This window comes from Mercenaria mercenaria, chromosome 8 (genome assembly GCF_021730395.1).
Source record: "Mercenaria mercenaria strain notata chromosome 8, MADL_Memer_1, whole genome shotgun sequence".
Classification (NCBI taxonomy): domain Eukaryota; kingdom Metazoa; phylum Mollusca; class Bivalvia; order Venerida; family Veneridae; genus Mercenaria; species Mercenaria mercenaria.
In genome coordinates this window covers 23,597,855-23,617,512 of record NC_069368.1, presented here as the reverse complement: position 1 = coordinate 23,617,512, position 19,658 = coordinate 23,597,855, and the positions used below count along the sequence as shown (strand labels likewise).

The window sequence follows — 19,658 nt, the reverse complement described above, 5'->3', positions numbered from 1 at the left end:
TCTAATTTCACTTTTATTGTTTTTTTTTTTTCAGGTATAATGTCAGATGTTTCAGAACCGCAAAGGATTTCACCTCCATGTCCGTCACCACTTAAGATTTCGAATCTTATCGCACCTTCTCCCGGAATTGTAGTGTCCGTTCCCTCACAAGTAACTGTTGAATGTTCTACACCGGCGACATTGTGCCATGGCAAACGTGTATCGCCCGGACTGTCTTGTCTAGTATGCGGGGACACGTCAAGTGGTAAACATTACGGAATTTTGGCGTGTAATGGTTGCAGTGGGTTCTTCAAAAGGAGCGTCAGACGGAAACTGATTTACAGGTAAGTCTACGAGTTGCTAGCGAATTGGAAATTGTTTCCGGGATCTAACGTAGATTTAGGCCTGGACTAAAGTTTCTTTAAATCAAATGTCTATTATTTTGCAATTGTCCCTGAATGGCTCAGCTTTTATGAAATAGTATGGTGGAACCAAATACCTTGATTCGCTTAATTAAAATTTATCAAGCCTTGAACAGTAACACACAATTTGATTATTGATGGGCAAATCGGGAAAAAAGTCCTTAATGATTCAGTCTCGTACTTCAGTATTTGAGAGTTGTGTATACTTCCAGAAGCAATCATATAACAGTTTAACCTTTTCTTAAGACAACCTCTCAGTATAGACCAAAACTAGAACCTGCCTTAAATGGGTCTTTTTTTTATTAATACGCCTCATTTTAATATTTGAAACTTGTTGCTTATAAAAAGGTTTGACTTTTTTCAGACTATAACTTGGTATTATTACATCGATTTGTAATTAATGACTTTATTCCAAGATGCCATAATTATTTTGTTCTACAGATGCCAGGCAGGTACAGGGCTATGTATAGTTGACAAGGCACACAGAAACCAGTGCCAGGCGTGTCGCCTCAAGAAGTGTTTACAGCTAGGAATGAACAAGGATGGTAAGCTTATTGCGTAATGTTGAAACACCATCTTGAAAAATGACGTTGCAGTGGGAAATATAATTGAGCCGCGCCATGAGAAAACCAGCATAGTGCCTTTGCGACCAAATGCATCCAGACCAGCCTGCGCATCCGCGCAGTCTGGTCAGGATCCATGCTCTTTGCTTAGGGTTTCTCTAATTGCAATGGGCTTTGAAAGCGCAATCTTGTCTGGATCCTTGCTGGTCGCAAACGCACCATGTTGGTTTCCTCATGGCACGGCTCAATTATCACATAACCATGTTCTCCATCAACTGCAACTTGAAGAAAATAATTTATTACAGTAACTGTTCTTTAGTGCTTATGAGTTGATATATTTGGGAAACCGCTGAAGTGGAAGAAATCAAAAATTTTACAATGTATGTGGTGGTGATTCTTCTAGAATAAATTGGAAGCAAGAAGTTCAGTTAGAATAAATGCTTTTACATCATATTGTTGCATACTGTCAAAACTGCTAAAATATTTACAAATTAAAAGGAAACATTTAAATCCTATAATACATGTTGTGAGATGTAGGTATGACCTGGGCGAGAACTTACTATGATCTACACTTTTAAAAATGAATACAATATAAGATAGGGATGTTGGCAAAAAAAAAAGGACAAAAAAATCCACAAGTATTGATGAAATAATTATGATTTAGATATTACGATGTTCCATTCAATCGTGTCTGTTTATTGAATATTAAACTGTCTGGGATGTACGATGGTACGATGATGAAACGCGGTGGTACGATGATGAAACAACGATGGTACGGTGAAGAATTGTCGATGAAATATTGCGTTTTATCATCGTACCATCATATCACCATCCTGTCATCTAGGTATCACCATCGTACCATCGCATTTTCTTATTGTACCATCGCCTTCCGGTTGCCATGCGCAGTGGTAAAGTATTTCTAATTGTCGAAAGGTATTTTAAAAAAATCTGTTAATACTAAGTCACATGTTTAATTGAAAAAGAACTTCAATGTAGATTACTTTTGTTTTGATTACCCGAAGTATGGCGCGATAATGAAACAGCGATGTAATGATAGTGAAAGCGCGATCAGGGTGGCCAACCCACGTGACTTTTGGATATCGAACACGCGAGAAAACGTCTCGATTCAGGTAATATTTTTGCTTATATTTTCCTTATTACTTGACGGATTTTTATAAGATAAAGAGCGTCGAAGACACCAAAATGAGTGCTTTCTTCCGCACAAAGCCTCTGCCGTCAGTTCTTTGTACTTTTCTCAAACACTTCGCCCAACTGCTTTTTCGTGGAAAAACTGTGTAGATAACGTACACACTTTCTTCCAAAACGATCAGTTTTTTTCAAGATAAACAAACTTCAGTAGAAATCTATAGCAGAAATATTATAGCTCATGATTTAATTTAACCGTATATAATAAAACCTACAAGATTGGATGAAACACTAATTGTTTAATGAGAAATCTTGCGAACTGGATATCGTACACACATATATAATGTATGATATCGTTCACACTGATTTCATGAACTAACCAGGATAATGTTAGAATTACATTGATTTTTCTAAGTTTTATGTTCAAGTAAAAAACTTTAATATCACTGTTTCGGTGAATTCTATTTTAGGTAATAATGCCTCACATATCTTTTCTATTCATAAAAAAGGTACTGTGTGACACCAAAAGTAATAAAATTGAAGATGCAATTTTTATAAAGAGTGTTTGTTCTCTTTTGAACAAGAATGTGGGTCTTATTTTACATGTACTTCGACCGTCTGTTGTCATATTTGTATAAAATATCAAGCTTTTTATTCAAAATTATGTATTTTCATGGGTTCAGGCTACTCGTGTGATTAACATATTTATTCTACGTACTCCAAGTAGTGAACATCAATATTGAAATATAGCCGTGTTTTCGTAATGTTGGCAGTTCTATTGTTCCTTTCATTTTGCAATTTGTTTGTAAAGAGCATATTTTGTAACATGTTCAACACCCTTACTTCCGAAATGAATATATCTACATACATGGTAATCATAATCATAATGACAGTGTAAGTGTGAGAAATATATTCTGTACGAAACTGACCATGTAAGTAGAAGTGTACTTCCAAACAAGATTCATTGAACATTTCAAAAAGTATTTCCTACTCAGCATGATTGTGTATAGTGATAAAATGGTCTTTAAGGTATAAATTTCCAAAGTTAAGAATCACACAAGGCGGATATCTAAACACTTTTTCTGAACTTTGTGTGCTTTCCAGAAAAAAAGCAAAAAAAAAAAAAACAAAAAAAAAAAAAAACATTTGGCCAACATTAATATACAATTTATGAATCTGCATCTTTTTCAGAAATGAGTGCGAAAAACGTTATATCTGTTCGGCTTTGGAAATCCCTAAAGAGTGCTGAAGCACTACAACAGCACGAAAAGAGACACAATAACAGTGCGCCTTATATATGCTGTGGGTAAACGCTTTTTTTGAAAGCAAACCTGAAGAGACAAGAATGCAATGTTGATGGAGAGGTTAAATCACATCTGTGTATAGATTGTGGAAAAGCTTTTGTGACAAGATGTGACATATGTGGTTTTACCGAGGAGGATAACAGTAAACTTGAAGACCATATATCAAAGCACAACGAGTTGAGGGTACATAGATGTAGTAGGTGCAACCTGGCTTGCAGGTATCGTAAGTAGCAGTCTCAGTCGACACATGAAGAAAAAACACAAGTGATGTTTTAACATTTATATTTGATTATTGTAATCCGTAAGACAAAATTCCGTGAATCGGTTAGAAGGCAGATAACGTTTTAGCTGCCATCATTATAATATATTAAAAACTTGACATTGACTGATTATTGTTGATATCAGTTTGCAAAATAGCAAAGTAATATATTTTTCTAATGTTACTAGATTTCCAAACTGTATCTATCCCGATCATTTTAGCCCTCTACTGGTCGAAAACCATTTTCGGAGACTGTTGTATTGCGCTTTTCCGTCTGTATGTCATTCTGTAATTCCGTCCGTCCTCAATATATTGTCCGGTCCGGTCTGTCATTTAATACAACTTGGCAAAAAGTTTTTCATAATGAGACAATGTGTCACGCGCAAACCTCGGATCACTAGCTTTAAGGTCAAGGTCACACTTGTAGGTCACACGTTTAAATATTGCATGAACAGAGTTTGTTTCATATCCGATAATGAGACAATTCGTCAAGCATAACGTTCATACCCCTAGCTTATAGGTCAAGGTCACAATTGGTAGTCAAAAGTTAACTTTGCATGAACAGGGTCTGTTTAGTACCCGGTCCAGACCTCTGTCATCCATTAAGGAATTACAACATTACTTCGATAAACAGACAATTTGTCATGCGCAAAGCCAGGTCCCTAGTTCAAATGTCAAAGTCACACTTTGAGGTCAAAGGTCAATCGAATTTTTTCCCCTGTCGGGTCCATTTCTCTGTCATCCATTGAGGGACTTAAATATTACGTAGCACACATGTTTACAATAATAGGACAACTTGTCATGAAGAACACCCAAACCCTATCTCAAAGGTCAAAGTCACACTTGAAGGTCAAATTCAAAACTGATCTTTTCCTATCCAGTCTTGAAAATATTTTTAACAGAATCGCATGTGTCATATGGGCTGAATTCAAATATTGTTGGTGCGTTTTTTCTTTCTTTTTTTCAGAAGTACTTCCGTTAAATATGTTGCTTTTTTAAGTTTCATTTTCTCATATTTGCATGGAATTTGATTAAGTTGAAATTAAAAGCTTTTTCATATTTGTAGATGTTATAAGCAATAAACAACTGTATCTTTTTATATGTGCAAAGTTTAATCCAAACGATGTCTACTTTAACATATCATGTATATAGTACAAGTTTGCATGTTCTAGTATATCATTGACAGTTATGCTGTAGTTGAGATAATTAGTCACCTTCCAGTAGGGGATTTCGTATTGCTGTTTCGTATTGCTGGGCAATACGTCCTTCACTTCTTTGAATTATCTTCATTTTTGTGAATTATCTCCAATGTTTTACTTACTTACATTTAAGACAGTATCTTTGATGACTACACTGAAGGTAGTTTTTAAGCAAGTTTTAAACAGTCAAACTTTTGTCCGAAAAGGGGTACGAATCATATTTTGGGATAGCTTTAGTTTGATGAACTGTGATTTTTACTTAACTGTACTGTGATTTATTGCTGTGATTGTATTTCGTCACTTTGATAATACCAATAAAACATAATGGAATAAACAAATCAAAATATTGAATACACTGTGTTGTCTTTTCAATGGGAACAGTGCATAAACATATACATGTATGTACATTGTATGATATAAAGGTTTTGCATTGTGATGTATAAACTATTCTTATTGTATCTACCAAATATACATTTTCACACTCCTGTACCAATCTGAGCTCACATAACTAATTACATACACTTGGTTATCTAATTTCGTTAATCCTTGATGCAGCTTTTGGCCATCGACTGTTAAACAGCAAGATTTCCCTTCCATTGATTCAGACAAAGATTAATTGCGTCGAGAAATATACCTGGTTTTACTGAGAAAAAAAAATCGTCGTCTTCAAGCATACTATAAGGATAAAATTTTCGGACATTGTCTAAACTAGGTACAGTGAAATTAATATCCGGCTCGCTAGGAGCACAGAGTCCTTTTTGAGCTTTCTTACTCACAATTTGTTCAGAGCTTTTGTACTCAGACATAAAATGAATGAATCTGCCTCCAAATGTTCTATATCCGAATTTCCAGAACTTTTTATATCCTCCGAGTAACGCATAATACTCAGTACTTTCACAGCTACGAAATCCAGAGCAAAAACGCTATATTTAATAATGGAAATCTTTCGAAATAATTCTAAAAGCATCTCGTCTAATCCTTCATCAGCAAGATTGTCCAACACTTTTGGAAGAAGTTGACTCCATTTAATTCTCTGAACCTTTTTTTCTCTTTCTTAGATGAGGCTTCTTTCGTGTCATCGTGCTGGAAGAGACAGTTATCAAAGAGATAGGAAATTGGAATTTTAACAAATTTCTAGCATTTTCTTAAGTTGTTTTTCATTAAATCACTATTCAGCTTTAATATGGGAAATGACACTGAACTAAAACAGTAAGGTTAATGTTTTTCACATTGTTGTTAAATACAAATAATCACATGTCAACACACAGACGTTATTATAGATGCTGTACAGTGTGAACGATATCATACATAAAACATGTGTGTACGATATCCAATTCGCAAGATTTCTCATTGAACAACTAGTGTTTCATCCAGTCTTGTAGGTTTAATTATATACCGTTAAATTAAATCATACGCTATAATATTTCTGCTATAGATTTCTACTGAAGTTTGTTGATCTTGAAAAAACTGATCGTTTTGGAAGAAAGTGTGTACGTTATCTACACAGTTTTTCCACGAAAAAGCAGTTGGGCGAAGTGTTTGAGGAAAGTACAGAGAACTGACGGCAGAGGCTTTGTGCGGAAGAAAGCACTCATTTTGGTGTCTTCGACGCTCTTTATCTTATAAAAATCCGTCAAGTAATAAGGAAAATATAGGCAAAAATATTACCTGAATCGAGACGTTTTCTCGCGTGTTCGATATCCAAAAGTCACGTGGGTTGGCCACCCTGGCGATAGTACGATGCTGATAACGCGATGATACGATGGTGAAAACGTAATGGTACGGTTAAGATAACGCAATGGTACGATGGTGAAAATGAGATGGTACAATGGTGAAAATACGACGGTACGATGGTGAAATGCGATGGCACGATAATGAAAACGCGATGTCACAATGTACCATCGCACCTTCGTTTTTTTCTATCATCGTGCCATCGCATTTTCATCATCGCATCTTCTTGCATCGCAGTTTAGGATTCAATAAAAAAAAGTCACAATTGTCCAAACGGCACACCGTAGAATATCGGCACACCGTAGAATATCGATAATTTATGGAAAACATTATATTTAATTAAGTGTAAATTCCAGTCTTTAATTGATGTACTTATGACGTAACAATATATTGTTAACCCTTAGCCTGCTGCAGGCGAATTTAACAGCCTTTGCAAACAGCTTGGAACCAGATCAGACGCCGATTAAATCGGCGTCTGATCAGGTTCCAAGCTGTTTGCTACTCTGACAATATTTCTTCCAATTTTGGAGCAAATTGAATGAACTTTACAATTTTAGCAGACGACATTTCCAGCAGACGACAATTTATCTAGCATGCTAAGGGTTAAACAAGTGATATATGCATATCTCACGAAACTTTATTGCGTATTCCATCAACATATGTTTTAAAAGTAAAAATTTTCCGCATATTTATAGATTCAAACTATCTTTTTTGCAAGTTACCAAGTACTTCCGAACTGATTTGCAAAACAGTATTTAAACAATTACTTCATCATATGAAAGTGGCGAAATAATAGCTAAAACTGAAGGCAAATTTGCATAGCTTAATTAATTGTACGTAAGATATGTTTCTTAAACATTGTATTCGTAGGAAGATTAACGTATATTTCCATTTTCTTTTAAGAACATTTGAACATTTATGTTTTGTATTTCTTATTCTTCTTCTTCGTCTTCTTCTTCTTCTCCTCCTTTTTTCTTCTTCTTTCTAATACTCTTCTTCTTCCATTTTGAAGTGCGTTTCAGTTTCTGTAAAAATGACGTTTGTTATATCATTAGTTACGAAATAATTGAGACACAATGCAACACTATATCCTGAACAAAACAGCTAACATGCCATTTGCTAATTTGCAAATGTATTCAAAATTACTAAATGTGCAGTTTCGAAATTAAGCACACCTTTAAAACAATATCTTAATAACAACATGATAAAATCTAAAAAAAAACCAACAATGATTCATGCAAATATATAATTTAAATTATTTTACTACCATATCCCGTTTTTAAAAGGCAATTTTATGATATCATTGTTTATTTTTTGAAATTTTATAGTTATGAACAACATATTGGTCAGAGACTATGCTAAAATTATTAGCAGTATCTTCGGTAATTATTAAGATATTGATGAAATAACAAATGACGAGTTAGCTGTGTTGGTCAGCATATTTCATCAAATGACTAAGAAACAGTTAACGTTTGCTTGTAGCTGTCCAAAATGAGCGTCAGCCACGTAACACTGCGCAGATCAGAAATGACCAGATGGAAAATGGGTTCGAGACTAGCATGGGAGGGACACAAGCCACAGTGTCAGCTACACATCCCGCATTCAGTCCGGCGGCCAAACACAGACTCATGGCGGGTATTGGTACTCGCGATGCTTCAACAAAGCAGGAAAACAGAACTGAAGGTAGTTCTTTAAAAGTTTCTCGTAGATTGAAAATGAGTATGGTCCAAATTATCACTGCCGGTAATATCTTTGATAATTAGGCGACTGGCGACGGGAGGATATGAACAAAACAGTATTCCGTGAATAACAAATATGTCATGTGTTGTATATTCGGCGATAAAAGACGATTTACTGTGAGAGGACGTTATGACGTCAAATTGTTACATGACATCCGGTTCATAACTACTCGGCTGAATAAAGTTCAGCATAATCTTTATAATTATATTTCAATATCCATGTTAAAATGAAAATAAACAATACCTTTTTTTTTGTTTTGGGTTTAACGTCGCACCGACACATGATAGGTCATATGGCGACTTTCCAGAGCTTTAATGGTGGAGGAAGACCCCGTGCATTTTTTTTTTTTTTTTTTTTTTTTTTTTTTTGAGGCCCCTTGTGGGTAACCCCGTTTATTATCTCCGTAACCGGTATAATAGGGGTCGGAGAACCATCCGCCTATTAACCTTACAATATCCAATACATTCAAATATTTAGATATATAATAAAAGTTACTACATACATACACAGTACCATACATAATACCATATTTACAAGCAGTTGATGTTATTCACTAATTTTTCTGGCACATAAAAACAATTTTGTGATGAATGTATGATGCTTTTTGTGTAAAAAAAGGAAATAAATTATAAAAACAGTTGATGATATTTCTAATTAAGATAATAAACGGACCTCATGAATGACAATGGAAGAAAAAAAAACTGACAGAAATACAAGCGAGAAAAAAAAACTGGAAAAAAAACTGAAAAAATGTGCTGCCCTTTTCCTACTATCACTGGATTTTAAATCTAACTTTTTGTCATTAATGGATATTATAATTTCTTTCTCTTAATCAGGGTAATAGTAATCATATATCAAGTTTTTGTAATAAAATTGACCAGTTTTCCTCAAAGTTATGAAGATCGTTGTTTATCTTGGCGATATACTTCATTGTTATGAATTTTTGTTTTAAGTATAAAACAAACGATGGAGTATTTAGAAGATGTATACAATTTTCTTTAAATTTTGATTTAAAGATGTAATACTTAAGCAATAAAGAAATAAAGTTTCCTTTAGAGTTATCGTTGACAAATGAGAAAAGAAATTGTTTTTCTTGTATATTCAGATCTATTTCACACTCACTTCTCATCCACTGTTTGATGCTTACTATAAAATTATAAATAACTGGACATGAAAAAAGATATGTTCTATTGTTTCCCGCTCGTTTTTGCAGTAAGAGCATAAATTATTATCTATTTTATGTATGAGATGTAAAAATGAGTTTGTAGTAAGAATATGATGATTTATCTTAAATTGAAAATCTTTTAACTTTATTTCTTTGATTGTCTTTAAGTTTTTGCAATAATCTTTAAATTCGTCATCGGAAATCCCCATTATTTGTACCCATTTGTTTGGTACCACGACACTCTTTGTATTTGTAATTGTGTCGTAAAAAATACTACTACCTTTTTTATCTTTTATCACATTTTTTAAATACGGATTCAAAAACATGTTTGTCTTATATTTAATAACCTCATTTGCGTTTTGTCTTATTATATTTTTCCATTCAATTGGTATGTTTGAAAGAACACGGTGCAAATCTATAAAAGTTCCTCTTACCGAATAAATGGTTTTAAGGTCTTCTAAGCTATAAAAATTCCCATTATTGTCGAGTAAATCTATAATATATATGATGTTTCTCCGGTACCAGTTTTCTGAATATTCTGTTTTTATTCTGAAACGGTGGTTATACCATAAAGGCGAGTATAAAATATCTTCTAAATCATTGATTTCGCAACATTCAACAAATCTACACCAACTATTGAGCACATCCCTCCAAAATGGATTATGTACTTCTCTTACTAGTACTTTTACATATTGCGAGCCAAAAGAGATAATTTTATCAAATGAAAACGTTAACAGAGATTTCCAAGTATCACAGTTAAAAATAGCTAATCTCCTAATCCAACTAATTTTCAAACTTTGAATAAAAGATTTAATATTAATCATGCCCCGTGCATTATTTCATCACAAGCGGGCACCTGGGTAGAACCACCGACCTTCCGTAAGCCAGCTGGATGGCTTCCTCACATGAAGAATTTAACGCCCCGAGTGAGGCTCGGACCAACATCGATGAGGGGCAAGTGATTTGAAGTCAGCGACCTTAACCACTCGGCCACGGAGGCCCCTAACAATGCCTTTTCGTGGTTCAGCATCATATATACAACGATACATCGATTAGTAAGGAGAGAAATATTCAATAAACAATATATCAATAACGGAAATAATGCAATAGAGAAATATTCAATAAACAATATATCAGAAATACAAATAAGGAATTAGTCAAGAGAGAAATATTCAATATACAATATACTAGTGATTATATTCGTAATACAACTTATCAATAATTGAAATTAAAACCAATCAGTAAAGAGAAAAATCTCCAGTAAACAGCATATCATTAACTGAAATAAGGAATTGGTAAAGAGAGATATTCAATATATATCATTCCAATAACAAAATTTGTGATATAATTGACCTATGAAAAAGTCATTTTGATTTTTTCATACTTATTTCCTTTATATTTAAAATCCATATATGATACAATATACATGTATAAAATGTTAATTTTCGTGTGTTTGGATGGGTATAAACCACATTGAGATTTCTTGCAGATCCACGAATCGCGTTAGCTACCAAAATTGTTATTTTTTCCACCATGAATATCAGAAAATTAAAATAAATGTCGGGCTATCAATAATTTCATTATCTTAAAGAACAGCCAAAAAGATGCGTCCACCTTAAATTCTGCTTCTGATAAAAAAATGTTTGAATTATCCTTAAATCCAGTAAAAAACAAAAAGTCGCGTCAATTTATTTTTTATTTTAACCATCAGAGAAATAGATTATAGGTATGACCTAATACTCTCTTTGAAATCTTATTGCCCGGTCTTGAAGACTGTTTTCGTGATTGACATCAGATCGAGCAGGCAATCTCGAGGAAAGTGGTAACACTGTATTATTTATACGTATATTAACGTTTGTTTATTCCTATATAATATACAAAAATGAATGTAAATATATTACTGATACAGATCATGAAGAAAATATTGATGTCACAGGCACAGACAGTAATGAACGTCACGTGACACCATATTACAATAACTATGGAGACACGTTCTACCCTCTGGCTGGACAAGAGACGATGTACGAGTGTTCTGCTAGACTTCTATTTATGGCCGTACGATGGGCGAAAAATCTCCCGTCCTTTGCTAATTTACCTTTCCGTGACCAGGTAGGATATGTTGCACGTTGAGGACGATAATCTTTTACTGTCTGAAACCCTTACCTTGCTAAATTTCTAAATTGGACTGGTCCATCTTTAAATTTGAACAGTCACTTGCCGCTAGCAGGCTAAGGGTTAAACACCTTCGATAAAAGTTCGTATTGTCAGAGAATTATTAAGATGGTACGCTGATTTTATATTTCCTTCAAATGAGTATATTATTTGCCCGTGTCAGTCAATAAGTTGGCCTGTCTGTCGGTCGGTAGACAATGATATCCGACTAATAACGGCAAACGCTTTGGCCTACAGTAATCAAACTTCACAGGATACTTGCCTGTGGTCAGGGCGAGTCTCCTTTTGGCTTGTCGGTCAGTAGGTGTAAGGCAACATTTCAGGGCATAACCTACAGCAGTCAATCTTGACGGGGCGATTGTCTGTTGTCTGTGGTGTGCTACTAGCTGCATTAAATACAAGATACAAATATGAATAGAGTTCGAGATATGATGCTAATGATATTACATTTAAGACCATTCGTTGAATGTCTTCCTTTTAAGCTATCATGATAAATAAAATCTGGCCTTCATAATTATTTTTACAATTATTAATATGTTATGAACCCAGTATAATTTAGTTTGCTAGCTTGGTCTTGAAAATGATATCTATAACTTTATTTAATGAATGTTTTCTCTAGGTCATCCTTTTGGAGGAGACATGGGGTGAACTGTTCTTGCTTTGTTCCATTCAGTGGTCCATGCCGATGGACACATGTCCGTTACTGGGCAACCTCGAACATAACCAGTCTAAATCCGGGTCTTTGGCAGCCGACATCCGGGCACTTCAGGAAATCTTCTCAAGATTCAAATCCATTGGTGTTGACCCAGGAGAATTTGCCTGCTTGAAAGCCGTGTCATTATTTAAACCAGGTATTTGTTAAAATAGCTCATAGAACGAGATATAAAAATTATACACATATATACATCATATATGGAAATGTACAGATATGTATAGATAAGACTGGTTTGAAATAAATATAATATAAGTACAGTGATATTAAAAAATGATCTTATGAAATATACTTCGTGATCAAGGCAAACACTGAAACGTAAATGGCTCGTAGCTCGAATGTCAAGTTGATACTTTAAATGTATCGTATTTCAGACTGCAATAATTTTGTAGCGATAGCTTTTGTCAACTTGTGAAGTGGTTTGAGTAAAGTATTTTTAAATAATACAAAACATGTGGCAAAACACGTTTCCAGCATGTGTACTGCACATATAACTGTAAATCTTCTAAGCAGTGCAGCAATATATTCATTTTATTTGACATTGATTTGAAACGTGTTACCTTTGTCACCTACATGGGCAGCTGTTGTTAACTGTATACGGTCCAGTGTTACCTCTTCGATCCGGCGTTACTTTTATATGTTGGCCTTACCTTTATGTCTAATGATACGTTTATCGTCCGCTGTTATCTATATGACCACCATTTGTTAACTATATGGCCGTGTTACCATAATATGTTGGGGTTTTATTCATGTCCAGTGTTACCGTTTTCGTCCGTTGTTACCTCGTGTGCACCACTGCTAACCCAGTATAACCTTTATGACCAAGTGTAACCATTACCTTTGCGTTCAGAGCTACCTGTGTTACTGTGTTACTATCATGACATAGTGCTACCTTAATATATCGATGCTATCTTTTATTTTCAGTGCTACCTTTCTCATCGTTAAGTTTCGTTTATTTACACTATTTTAGCTCGAGTGAGGTAAAAGCTTATTCTAACCACTCTCGAGTCAGTTTCCTGGAAAAGCCAGTACTGGTGCTACATGGAAACGTATGGCTGTGACCCAAGTTGGGATCGACCCCATGACCCTCGGGCTGAGCTGCCGACTGTACAACCACTTTATTACCTCTCGTCTGTTGTTACTTAGAAAAACATGTTTTTAACTCAGCATTACCTTTATGCCCAGTGTTACCTTAATGTCGTCCGGTGTTACAGATACGAATACCTGTCCAGTTGTAAAGTTACCTTTATACCCTGATGATTCCTTAATGTTCTCTCCTACATGTACGCTTCTAACACATGTCTCTCGAATGTATAATGTTTACTAACATTGAAAACATTCTAAACATTGTGTTATATTTCAGAGACCCGCGGACTAAAAGACCCTCACCAAGTTGAGAATCTACAGGATCAAGCTCAGGTTATGCTTGGCCAACACATTCGTGCACAACATCCTACACAGCCGGTCAGGTAGGACTGAGATATGAAATAGGGTTATTGTAACTGTACCTTGATCTGCAAAGTTGTATTCGGTTCGAATGGATTTTGCCGGGTTTGGATCCGCCGAGACACTTGCAATGACTGAGATCCAGCCTTACAAAATCTACGAGAACCAAACGTATCATTGCAGATTAGAAGCTGTTTTATGACCTTTTTATTATATGCATTTCAGCTATTTCTAGTGATATATTAGCCAAAATCGTCTATAATTTTAAATAAGACTGAAAAATTGTTTCAAACGGTGCTATGTCGAGGCGGCATAATTACATTATTTCTGACTGAATGTTTTTCTGTATCAAGTGGGAGTTGAAATACAGGATTTTGCATTCGTAAGTGAAATACAGGTTGTACTCACGGCAGAAAATTCTTATTGTATAATAAATAGTTTTATCATATACCTTTATAATTTCTTATAAAATCACAGCATATATTTCACAAGTAAAAATGATCAGGCAGAAACAGTTCCATATTGTACCTTTTGTATTGTATGTTGCCGGGCTACTTTCATTTAATATGTATGGCTTGATACAGTTCTATAAATGGCGCAGACAAAAACTTCACTCATTTTTATTTTAACATCGGTAAACATTTAAGATTTCGTTCGATAACAAAACAAAAAACAAAAAGGTGGAGGTATATAATAAAAAGTTATTACAAAAGTAGCTCGGTCTAGGATGCTGTATTCGCTTCTCGTGGATTTTGCAAGGACGGATCACACTCGGCGTTAAGGCGCGCCTCGTGAGATCCGATCTGGCAAAATCCACTTAAGCCGAATAGGCTACAGCATCCCAGATCGAGCTCCTGTTTTATTGCACGGGTATAGTTTTAAGCCCGGAAAGGTTCGTAACACGGTGTCACGTTTCTCATGCTAAATTATTCCTTTCTTGGAATTATAATTGAAAATTTTGAATTTTCAACCGTTTCTGACAACCATGTCATAGTCATGCCAATGTCCTTGATTATTATAAAAAGAATTAATATTAACTGTAGTTGACTAATGATATAAGATGCGATTTTGAAATATAACATGGCTTTAGTGTTTTTCTGTTTCTTTTTAGATTTGGTCGTCTGCTACTGATGTTGCCATCGTTGCGGTTTTTGTCAACAGAAAGTCTGGAAAAAGTATTCTTCGGACGGTCGATTGGAAATACACCCATGGAAAAATTACTTTGTGACATGTTTAAAAGCTAGATATTAGTGCGATATTTGAATATCTGTTCCAGTTATTGATAAATACGAACTATCACCGAGATATGACACCGAGGCACATCTCAGTGTTTAAGAGCAGCATAAAACAAAAGAAGATAGTGCGCGAGAGCATGCCTCTTGATGAGTGTCTGTCTTAGTGAATTTTAGTGTCTGGTGACGTCTACGTCACGTATAATATTATGTTGACCGTTTATTTATTTTTTTTGACGTTGGAATTAAATCTACAATAATATAAGACTTTCAGATAATTTTGGTTGATAATATGATGTAAAATCTTTTTATATTGATAGCATTTATTTAAAACAATACTTTGTTTACCAGAGATGTCAATATTCGGTGATAAATTACTGATTAATACAGGAGCCCTTCTTTTTAATTATTTATATGTTTATGACAAATCAAGGGGATAAATCCTCCTATGGCATTGATTGTGCTAATATGCATGCATTGTATTTTCATACCAAATATTTGTGGATTTACCCCTGGTAAGTATTTAAAAAAAAATAGTCCCTTATATGAAAGTTTGTATATAAGATAATTATGTTGAGATGGTAACAATGATTCTATTTGTACAATATTACCCAATTAGTTGTTGAATGACAATATCGTTAGAGCTAATAAAGATGTAGAATCTCCTTGTTAGTTTTTTTTTAATCTGTTTTGACTGAATACGTTCTTGATCGGCCTCTTATTCTTGACCGATGTCGTAGAAGAAGACCAAATGTACAAATCCAGACCTTATTCTGACAAAGAGAACATCTGGCTTTAAACTTCTCACAAGTTAATTGGAAAGATCACAAGAACATGTATCAAGCGATTCGAGGTTCTCTGCTTTAACTACTTGGCAACGGGTTTGGGTTAAATTTTCAAATAATTTATATACCATCTGACTTTAAATGCGTGGTACATTAATTATCCATTACAGATATGACGTCACAATGAAAGCCTTAGTATTATTTTCATTTTAGATTTTCCTGGTATTACCTACAGTATAGCAATATATCTCTTGAAAAATACTTAAAACTACGGTAGTATGTTTAGGACGTGCATTTTTTGTTTTAAAGATTAAATTATCTCGTGCGCACGACATATTATCTCGAGTACACGATATCTTATCTCGTGCGCACAACACCTTATCTATACGCACGACATCTTATGTCGTGCCAACATGATAAGATGCAGTTCGAACGAGATAAGATGTCGTGTGTACGAGATAATTAGTCTTAAAAGAAATAAAGGCATGTCCTAAACATACCGCCGTACTTCTGTTTATATGTCTAGATGACTCGATATTATAAGCATAGAACATTTGTTTACATGTAGATAGCTACCTTAAAAAGAATCACCTTCCAAAATTTCTTGAAATTCTGTTGCGTTTAATTCAGGTTCGTAAGTTATAATTGTGTTTACAATTTGTTAAATGCATTTAGAATAAAGGAAGGGACATAACTGAATAAGGAAGAAAAAATAAGTATGGCATTTGATGATGTCCCCGGATACTCTTTGGTTCTTAGTTTGACTGTTTAAAGTAACGAGTATAAAACTGTAAGAAATTTACCATGTTAAAATGAGCCGCGCCGTGTGAAAATCAATATTAGTGCATTTGCGACCAGCATGGATCCAGACCAGCCTGCGCATCCGCGCAGCCTCGTCAGGATTCATGCTGTTCGCTAACGGTTTCTCTAATGACAATATGCTTTGGAAGCGAACAGCATGGATCCTGACCTGAATGCGCGGATGCGCAGGCTGGTCTGGATCCATGCTGGTCGCAAATGGACTATGTTGGTTTTCTCATGGTGCGGCTCATATCGTCAAAATTGTCAGTATATTTAGAAAGCCTATCAACGTACTTGGAAAGGTCATTCAAATCTCTAAACAGTTTTAACAACCCTGGATGCGGCATTTATAGATACACATGTACATAAAGATATAGGTCATTGTAGGAAAGAACGTGTTTTACCCATCATTTTTTAACAAGTCTTACAGCTATGGGTTACACATTATACCACAAAATGTAAGTGCATTTTATACAGATTTTTTTATGTTTTATATTTGTTCGTCTAGAGATTTAAATATACCTTTCTAAAAAAGTTTATGTTTATATACTTTTTCAATATGGTAAAACGCTACGAACTTTTATCATAAAGCGACAATTACGTCCTTTCAAATAGCTATAAAAATAAACTTATTTATTACAATATATTTCTTATTCATGAGATACCATATATTACAACATAAAGTTGAAATGTTTCGTTACTTTAACGCGAACATAGAAGAAACGCTTTGCATTAAGTTGACGAACATAGGTCCAATGATGATTTGAACCTCAATGATATCTCTAGATCTCTCTTCCGATCTAAACAAAAGCGCTCACATCTCAAGAATGTCACCAAAAAGTAATTAAACTCCCGGATAAGTAAATCGACCACGAAAAATTAAAAAAAAAAAACTAGCATACATGTACAAGGTTTTAACCTGACCCAAGCTTGGATGTTTTTTCTACCTTCTGGAACCCTTACATCAAGACAAATGAGCCGCACCATGTGGAAACCAACATAGTGGGTTTGCGACCAGCATGGATCCAAACCAGCCGCGCAGTCTAGTTAGGACCCATGCGGTTCACTTTCAAAGTCTATTGCAATTACAGAAACTGTTAGCGAACAGCATGGATCCTGACCAGACTGCACAAAGCCACTATGTTGGTTTTCTCATGGCGCGGCTCAAATACTTACTGTGTTAAATTGAAATAGTCCGGTGGCGTGTCATACGTTGAGATAAAGCGTGATTATTCAAATCTTTCGAGTGTAGCGGTCATACAAGAAGGTCTGAGTCTGCAGTTTTTACAACCTCAAAGATTAGATTTTGGACTCATTATGTTTTACAGGATGAGACTACAGCCGATGAACATTGTAGCAATCTGACTCATACCCAACTTTTTTCTTCTTAGGCGTCTTATCAAGCTATCCGCAGCGGGGTGCGAGAACAGCCGCGGCAGAGACTTTCTGATATCAGACAGACCTCTGATTTACATTGAAATATAGAAGGATTAAATTTTGTTTTGACCATTCTTCTTTCCTGCTTTGATATTTAAATTTATCACTGTTCCTACCATAAAATTCATTTTCTTATCTTTCCACTGGTGTGTTTTTTATTAATGTAACACTATTTCTTCTTGCTTCCAATTTCATTTGAAATCAACCATAGTATTTCCCTATGTAACCTATATAAAATGCAAGCAAACCACGTCTTTCGCTAACTTTAAAGGACATTTAATACTCTTTCTCCTCTGAAACAAATTTTATCACTGTTATGACGTGAAAGTATAACAAACAAAGATAATGATGATATAAAAATATTTAAAGTAATTCAATAGCATCTTGCTTCCATTTGCATTTAAAAACGGCTAAAATTGCATTTTAGCCACTCTGCCCAAAATGTCCGAGTTATTCTGTTAGCTGATAAGAGTCTCTGCCTTGCTTGATGTACTCCGTAGAAGAGGCAAAGATGTTAGAATTATCATAGCTGGGGTACAATTGCATAGCTTAAGTTTTTTGACTGATTAAAGATAAAATATTGCCTTTATCACATTTTGCGTTACATATCGTTTATTTTATGTAAAAAAAACTGGTGTCAAATATTACTGTGTATTGCGATCAATGTCAAAGCCACGTGTCATTGTTGCGGTCAAAATTGTAAATTGTCGCAACCACGTGTCATTAAAATATTCGGGGTCTTAGAATGTAACAGATTGTTACATGTAAAATGTCAATAATCACAGTTTATAGTTTTGTAAATTTTACATCCGCGCTACACTGTGACTGACAGAATTATCGGTTGCACTTTTGTAAAAGTGAAATAAATGAGATATTAGTGCCTGCGAAATAAAAATAGTATAACTTTTGAGATTCAGTTTAGAAAATAAAAAAAAAAAAATCAGAATTCTTATCGGCCTTTACAGAGTTTTCGCTTCCATAGTTATTCATCAGAATCAGATTAATGCATAATAGAATAAATCACAGCTATATGAACATAAGACTGTATTATTTTTATTGTTATTACTAGTATATGTATGACAAGACTGCTATATGATATAATTGACTGATAGATAAATTTAGCACTCCTGGAAGTATATAAAATATGCTACTGACACATAGATTCGAGTACTTAATTTTATTATCAGGTTTACGAAGCTTACAGTTGAACAAATAATTGTCTAAACTATTCTAAGTCTAAATGAGAACGATGGACTGATATGATATATCTTTTAACTTGATATCTTTTAATTTAAAATGGATTTTAGTATTACAGTAATATTGCTTTTAAAATAAAAAAGCATATAGCAGGTTTGGCTTTTTGCTTAGTATTCACTAAGCGTGTAATGTGTTTCTGATTAATAGCAAAGTGTTAAGTATAGTAGCTGTCAGCATGATCATACCATAAAACTTCTGTAAACACAGCAGGTATCCGCGCCTGTATAAGGTCAGTCATAAAAAGAAAAATTTTATGATGAAAAGAAATGAAAAAAAATTAACTAGATTTTTAAATAAATCATCATATT

General features: G+C 34.4%; 1 protein-coding gene across 1 annotated transcript in view; it reads left to right on the top strand.

Moving 5' to 3' along the window:
• Positions 1 to 15,656, top strand: part of LOC123565822 (photoreceptor-specific nuclear receptor-like) — a 30,160-nt gene extending 14,504 nt beyond the window's left edge. Inside the window, exons 2-8 of the mRNA XM_053549540.1 lie at positions 35 to 323; positions 843 to 946; positions 8,086 to 8,286; positions 11,418 to 11,617; positions 12,300 to 12,531; positions 13,756 to 13,861; positions 14,950 to 15,656. Of these exons, the coding sequence (XP_053405515.1) occupies positions 35 to 323; positions 843 to 946; positions 8,086 to 8,286; positions 11,418 to 11,617; positions 12,300 to 12,531; positions 13,756 to 13,861; positions 14,950 to 15,082 (1,265 nt within the window). The 3' untranslated portion in view covers positions 15,083 to 15,656. The remainder of the gene's footprint in view (positions 1 to 34; positions 324 to 842; positions 947 to 8,085; positions 8,287 to 11,417; positions 11,618 to 12,299; positions 12,532 to 13,755; positions 13,862 to 14,949) is intronic.
• The last annotated feature ends 4,002 nt before the right edge of the window (positions 15,657 to 19,658 follow it).